This window comes from Eurypyga helias, unplaced genomic scaffold (genome assembly GCF_000690775.1).
Source record: "Eurypyga helias isolate BGI_N326 unplaced genomic scaffold, ASM69077v1 scaffold19303, whole genome shotgun sequence".
Taxonomy (NCBI): Eukaryota; Metazoa; Chordata; class Aves; order Eurypygiformes; family Eurypygidae; genus Eurypyga; species Eurypyga helias.
Genome location: NW_010243347.1, coordinates 23,594 through 31,019, shown reverse-complemented (window position 1 = coordinate 31,019; position 7,426 = coordinate 23,594). Strand labels below are relative to the sequence as shown.

Sequence of the window (7,426 nt, the reverse complement as noted above, 5' to 3'; positions counted from 1 at the left end):
GGCCATCACACGCTGCCACATTCGGAAAAAGCCAAGAAAACGATTTCCACATTAGCAGCGAGGAAAAAGCAGTCATGTCTAAAACCAGGGCTTGCTTCCCCGCTTGGCCGATGGCAGTCGTCGATCATCCCTCTTCCTCCACTACGGTTAGTCTTAACCAACGGCCAGATCAAAACCAAATTCAAAACAAGTAAAAAACCCCACCCCAGGCCAATTTCACTGAAGTGAGGCAGAAAACGCGCTGCCGCTCTCCCCGCGCCCCTCTGGCATAACCTCGGGGGCAGGGAGCATGTAAGCGCGACAGCGGCTGGCGCGGGGGCCGGCGCAGGGCTCGCATGGAGACCCAACGGCTGCTCGGGCAGCACAGGCCCCGCAGCACGCTCAGGGGAAGAAACCGAGCCCATCGCCTGTGAGCCAGGGTACTGTGCTGTCGCCTGCTGCAAAGGTGAGGAGCGGACGCTGCAGAGCTCTCCGTCCGCTTACACGCGTTTTCACTTCAGGCATTCCATCACCAAAAGGCTCCGTGGCTCAGGCAGGAGCAGGATGGCAAGCTGCGCTGGGGGGGCACCCGCTGCCGCCGCACAGGAGGACGGGCAGGTAAGGCGTCCCGGACGCACGCCCAGCAAGCGCAGGTTGCCCCAGCGCTCCCGGCCTTCTTCGCTAGCGCATTCCCAAACTGCATCGCTTCATGACATTTAACATCTTACCCAAGAGTCATACGCAACGTTGGATGAAAACAGTTAAGAGTTGTAAAATGCATCTAGTTCTTACCTTTGATATGCCTGAGGAGATGTGGGAGGTGTACTGAACACATGCGAATATGGGTGATAGGGTGTCTTTTTCAAAGCCTGAATAAGATTTTGTCTATATTCTGGGTCTATACACCACAAGGACCCCTTTCCAATACTCTGCAAAGAAAAAAGAATTAAAAAAAAAATCAAATATTTGATCTAACGGCATAGCCTTATTTATTTAGCAGTATTTGTCAGGAAAAGCAATGGGTTTGGGGTTTTTGTCTGACAGAAGTGAACATAGTTTGCCTGCCAGAGATTATTGCTCCATTAATAACATATTGTGGCTGTCCGGTTTAAATTCACACCTCTGGGGGAAAAAAAGTAAGAATGAATGTTTGGTTTCTTCCCCCTCACCCCCCGCCCTTGTTACTAGTTAGTATGATTTAATAATATCTGGCAATTTCCCCATCACCCCATATTGGAAATATAAGAAGCCACAGTAACTGTTAAATGGAAACTCTGAAGAAAAGTAGATTCTTTTTGAAACTGATTTTCTTTTCCTTTTACTGTTATACTAACAAGAAACTGGCCTAAAAAGGAGGGGTTTAAACACCCTAGCAACTGTTTTAAAAATAAAAGGACTTAATCCTTCAACCACATGACATCAGTGCCATCATACTACAAGAGGAAATTAATCATCTTTTCTCCCCTAAGGGGAAAAAAAATACCCAAAACCCCCAAACAACAACAAAAAAGCCCACAGTATAATCAGAATTTAAACCATTTAAGGGTGTTGTGAAACCATGATCTGTTCAACAACAGTTACTGTAGTTATCCTATCTGGACACAGGAAACAACTCAGTCAACCTGCAATGTGGAGACTACACTCAAATTCAGTATTCGTTCTGCAGTGCAATTTCAGTTCCTGCCTCAACCCTATCAGAGGTCAGGGTGCAGACATTTTGAACTGTTTTATGTCAGTACTCAAACAAACAGAAAAAGACCTTTCCCTCAGCGCCACTGTGAAGGCATACAAAACGACAGCTCAGCCGCAGCCCTGGTCTGCTTCAGCGTATGTAAAAACAAACCCCAATGCTAATTACCGAGTGAACTCCACTGGCAGGCTTTCCAGGCAGTAGGATAAGATTTTTTGGTAAATGCTGATGTTTTCTGGAACAGGCAGGGAGGCTGCGCTAGCACCTCTAGCCACTTTTCAACCCAGGACCAGCCCTTTTCTCAACTCCGCGGAGCAAAACTCTCGGTTTCGCATGTCGAAGAACAAACACACACACACAAAAATCACACCAAAAGTGGGATATTGTTTTCTAAAGCCACAAGGGAGACCAAAATGAAGTAATTGTTTCATTTCAAAAAATTGTCATCTTTGTGGAGCCCTACCAAATCATAAGCGTTCCTCTGCCTCACGGACGGCTTTAGGATACACAGTGCAACGCGTGAAGTACTTACAGACCTCATTCCAAGCTTACAGGCAGCAAAATATAGAAAAATGAAAAAGAAAAAACGGCTCTGGATGGCTGTGTGGGAGCATCTAGCACGTTCACAGCACGACATGAGACACTGAAAGAAAAGGAGAGGGCCCGGCACAACACGCCCCAGCCATGACTGCTTTGTTTCCCCTCTTGCTGGAGGGGATGAAGAAGGAACCACCCTCTGCACGCTGCTCTGGTGGGAGCGGGAACATAGGGCCAAACCTCTTCAGGATGGCAGGGTTCAAGCCCGCCTCTCCCCTTGCTTCCCAAAGGCACCCTACCAGAAGGCCGCTGAACAGTCCAAGGGAAACCATCCTCCAATTCTCGAGGTGAAGTGAGGCCCTTGCATGGCCGAAAAGGCCAAGATTCAAGGGGCTAGAGAGAGAGAAGGCAAGCGAGACTCTTGGCTTCCATCTCGGTAAAACTCTACAGCAGATGACCAAAAGACCCACTATAGTGGAAGCTGTGCATCACACATCTCAAACCAGTCTGCGGAAAGGAGACAGTTCCGGTTAGACGTCTTTTAAACACGGGACAATGAGCCAGATACTTGACATGATAAGCCTAATAAGTGACTTTTCAGGCAAAGGACAGAGTCAAAAATAGAATCCAAACCTCTTAAATTCCACTTCCATGCTCCATCCAAGAGCCAGAGCAAGAAGAACATAGAATTTCCTTTTAAGCAAGCAATGTGCAAAACTAGGAACATTTTTCAGGAGAAAACCTTTGCTGGATTCCTTACTCCTTACAGCATGGGATAAGCTTAAAAAAAAAAAGCTACACTTAAATACCATCTACCTTATTTGTACGTGCTGGAACACAACATATTGTTTCCAAACTTCTCTGTTTTTTCATTTACTTCCAAGACAGACTTTTCATCTACCTGGAAGAGATTACGTCCCCAAAACCCATCGGAGCTAGTTCAAGTTGAGGGCCTTACAAGATGAAGTCACTACTGAAGGGTAACTTCAAAACCTTTCATTACTGTTAAGCCAAATTTGTTTGGCTTGTCCATATTCTTGCAAAAGCCAAAAAAAATCTCACTGAAACCCAGAAAGTCTCTCACACAAAAAGTACTGAGAAGAATCACACTCCTTGTTAAAAGAAACACCAGGAAGGCAGATTTGCTGTGTTTTCACTACAACTGTGCTGGCTCACAATTCAGCAGCAAAAACAAATGCAATTTAAGGCAAAGCTCTCCAACCATGCGAAGTTCCTTCCTTAAGACAGTAACTTTTGTTTTTCCACAATCACACAAGAGAGTAGAAATAAAAAGAAAACTGAAGTGTCATGCGGTTAAGAATCCTACTTGACTGTTGGAGGTGTGAAGAGCTTCGTTAACTGTCTGTTTAGATATGTCATTAGTCTTCCCATATACAGAGCAATCACAGGAAAGGAAATCATTTGAACTCAAACCCATCGGTTAGTGATTAATTTCCATCTTATGACACTTGGCATGCTGCTTCACCACCTCCTCCAAGCCAAAAGTCAATAGTGGCTCCAATCAAAAACCAGCAAGGAAGGGGGAGAGAAAAAAAAAATAATCCCTGGATTACATTTGTCTCCCAGGCAACAAGTGAGTGAGAAGTGCTTAACAGCCCCCTGATCATCTCGGCTCTGGAGTGTTTTCAGACCTCCGGACACACCACAGCCTCCTCCCAGTGCCAGGCACAGCCACCTCCCTCCCTCCCTGACTGAATACTTTTTCTTAAAAAAAAAAAGTCCTGATAATCTTTTCTATTAGGAAATTGTTATGCCCTTTTCTGACACTTTATACATATGTAGACTGTATTGGGATATTGTGTACTAAATCCCAAGCTATTAATTCATTTGCTGGTTCTCATATCTCGAATATACAAATCTGATTCCCCTAACCCCCCAACATTAAAACCAGTGCATTGCCATGAAAAGGTACATGGCACACTCAGTTGTCCAAATGTTTTTTCTCCCAATGGACTGCATATAGAAGTTTTTAAATCCTACTTTACACACCCTTTTAGGATCCAAACAAAAATGTCATTTTTAATAGAATTGAAAAAGGTTGAAATTTAAAAATAAAATAATTAAAATGCTGCTTGTCAGCTCTTTCAGTTGTTACAGCTGGGGATAACAGCATTATCCGCTATTAAAATTCCTCATTATAAATATTTTGCTTCCATAGACCTCCCCATTAGCTGCCTGGCCTTACATATCACCTATCGTCTGCCCAAGGCTCAATAAAAAAAATTGTGCATTGAGCTCTTTCCAAGACCAATGGCTGGGAAAAAAATACATACCCTGTCTATATAAAAATTCCGGCAAATGTTTATTTGAGGAATTTTGTTCCCTGGTTATTTTAGCACAGACTTGAAATGTGTTAGGAACGCAACTTTATTCCAGGGTTGTTCTTTTCATTGCCATACAAACAGCCTGCCCAAAATAAAGCTTTGGCAAGAGAGCAGATACAGGAACCGCAAAACAGGTGGGCTCAGAGGGAAGCTGGCTCTTTCCAACCGTACCTTCTGAAGCTCTGGCTACACCACACCGGACTGCGCTGAAACCAGGGAGGAGCAGCTCCAGGCGCCCGCATCTCCCACTGCAGCACCACCACCAAGAGGGTCCCTAAGGGAGCAGAGCCCTAAGGGGACATTCCTCAAAAAGGGATGTAGTAGTGGATGGAGGGGTCTGAGCTGCTGCTGCTGCTTCCCTGGTCCTTGCTGTTCTCCCTGCTCTCCTGCACGTGCCAGTCCTTCTTCCACAAACCCATTTCAGTCATTCCCCTCAGAGAAAGGTATTTGGCTGGCACAGTTTCGTGTCATTTAAACTCATTAAGCTGGCTCACACGAAGGGCCTGATGAGCACCCAGAGCTGCTGCAAGGCAGCATAGATGTGGGGAGCCAGGGAGGAGAACAGGAGCGCTCCCTTTCTGCAGCAGGAGCCGTGGTGACGTGATGCATCTCTTGGAACGGCACACCGAGAAAGGACACAAAGCAGCTCAGAAGAGGAAGGGGGAAAACCGGCGTGACGGAGCAGGCGTACACGGGAGAGCTGGGGTGAGCCGGCAGTGCGGCTGGCAGCCATGGCCCTGAGGGAAAGGCCCCGAGAGCCGCGGCTGAGAGCAGAGATGCCGGGCATGGATGCATGGGGGCCGGGAAGGCCAGGCAAGCAGGGAGGAGAGGAACTGAAACGAGACCCATGAGTGCGCCAGCGACCGCACAGCTCTGCACAGGCACCCAGGCTATGCCAGCAAGCTGAGAATTATCAAACTGAACTCTCTGAGTGAAGGATTTTGCTACTTTAAACAAGCTGATAAAACCAAACCCAACCCAACAACTCCCCATTGAGTACATCTGTCCTTTTTCTTCTCCACTACCACACCAGGAAGGACAAGTGGCCATGGCCAGACTTTCCTGACTCCAAGCTGCCAGCAATAGGAATTAGGGATATGGCAGCTACCCAGGCTGAAGTGGTGTAGATGTACACCGCCTTTCAGAACTATGCCGTGTTGGTTACAGGGGTGCTTCAGGAACTGTACAAACAAGCAGAAAAAGCAGAAATTTGCTATTACTTGAAAAAAAGGGCATTTCCAACTAACATCGCCAGTCCCAAACTATCAGATCTTGAAATCATACCACTGTGACTTACCAGTCCCTGCCTAGCTCAGGGTAATTTGTTGCACTCATTAACACAGGACCTTCGACTTACACCAATGACACTTTCTGCAGTGATGAGGAACCTTTTGGTGTCAGTATTCACCGTTACTGATCTAAGGGTTTGCTCTCAGCATGGATGAAACCTACTATTGTTACAGTAAATGACCCCTTTGCAAGTAATAGTGGAGTGATTACTGGGTAGCAAAGGTTCTCACTCTAAAGAAATATTTATTTTGAGCTCCTTCAGCCCAGTTACTCTGCAACAGCAAGCTTGAAGCAAACCCTTCCCACGGATTTGCCAACAAGTCTATCCGTGGGAATGCTGTACGCCTTCTATAGGTGTCCAAGTACGCCATGTGAGCACAGAAGCATTGCTCTAGGATCAAGCTTCAGTCAACCAGTGTTTGAAATTTCAAAAGAACTGGATGATAGAAATATCCATGACGTCACCACAGAATTAACAACAACTGCTTGAGCCACTACAGCCAGGACCAGAACCTGAAAAAAATAATCATTTTAGATCAGAATAGGTTTCTGTGCGTAAGGTGAGAGAGAGAACAACGTTTCTCAACTTCTACGTCTGTCCCACGCCTAAGGTGGCAGCATTAAGTCACCATCCTCCTCTTCACAGACGCCACATCTCTGGAAGCACTGCGGACTGCTCACGCCGGGGCATGAAGCCTCCAGGGGTGGCGGGAGCATGCCCAGCGCTGTCGGGCAGTGAGGACCCATACAACCTCCCAGGAGAACAGGCACGGTGGAAACTTCTGCCCATGGAAAGAGCAGGCTATTTCACTCACCACCAGACACTGCAGTCACCCAAAACACAGAGAGGTTCTGGAAACCTTGAACAAAACACGTTTCGGGTTGGTTCCCAGGACAGCAAACTAACATCAATAATTCTGCCTAAACAAAATTCTCGCCTTATGGGGGGAAAAACCAAGAATCTATTTCTTGAGAAAAGTGAGGGATTTTTGTGAGGAGATGGAGAGGAAGGACGAAGGGAAGTGAAATACTTTCCAAGCGCACCTCATGACACCCTGCCTTTAGCTCTGAAATGCATCAAGAGGAACACAATAATCACTCCAAAATCCACCTCAGGAGAGAATGACTTGCCTGAACAACTTTCTTGCACTACACAGAGATGCCTGCCAAGTGACTTAAAACCATTCTGCAACACAACATAGATTACACATCCTTCACCAAACATGCCGCTACTCTTGAGGGCTCGCGAACGTTGTGCTGGCACTGTGGGAAACAAGTGGCTTGCGATGACAAAACTCACCGAGGCTAGGAAACGCAAGTGGATTGTGACCACTGATGTCGTGTTGAATCAGCACAACAGCCAGGGCACAGAGGCTTTCCAATGGCCAAGCAGAACTTGTGCGACCGGGAACACTACCCGAAGGCCAGCTCTCTGCTTTTCACTTGCAGACAGCAGTGCCAAGAGCGCGCCTCACTTCACCATCATCCTTCCCGTTAGTACTGCCCTCCTCTAAGAACAGGGCATGGCTGCTAAAATAGGGCCAACTCAGAACTGCAGTTCCTTCATTTACGTGAGGCAGAATTA

At 46.6% G+C, this 7,426-nt stretch overlaps 1 protein-coding gene across 1 annotated transcript in view; it reads right to left on the bottom strand.

The window, feature by feature from the left end:
- Positions 1-771: 771 nt before the first annotated feature.
- The window catches only part of LOC104507939 (forkhead box protein N3), a gene marked incomplete at its 3' end in the record, with an annotated part of 28,437 nt that continues 21,782 nt past the window's right edge, over positions 772-7,426 (bottom strand). Inside the window, exon 2 of the mRNA XM_010149382.1 lies at positions 772-908. Within this exon, the coding sequence (XP_010147684.1) occupies positions 772-908 (137 nt within the window). The remainder of the gene's footprint in view (positions 909-7,426) is intronic.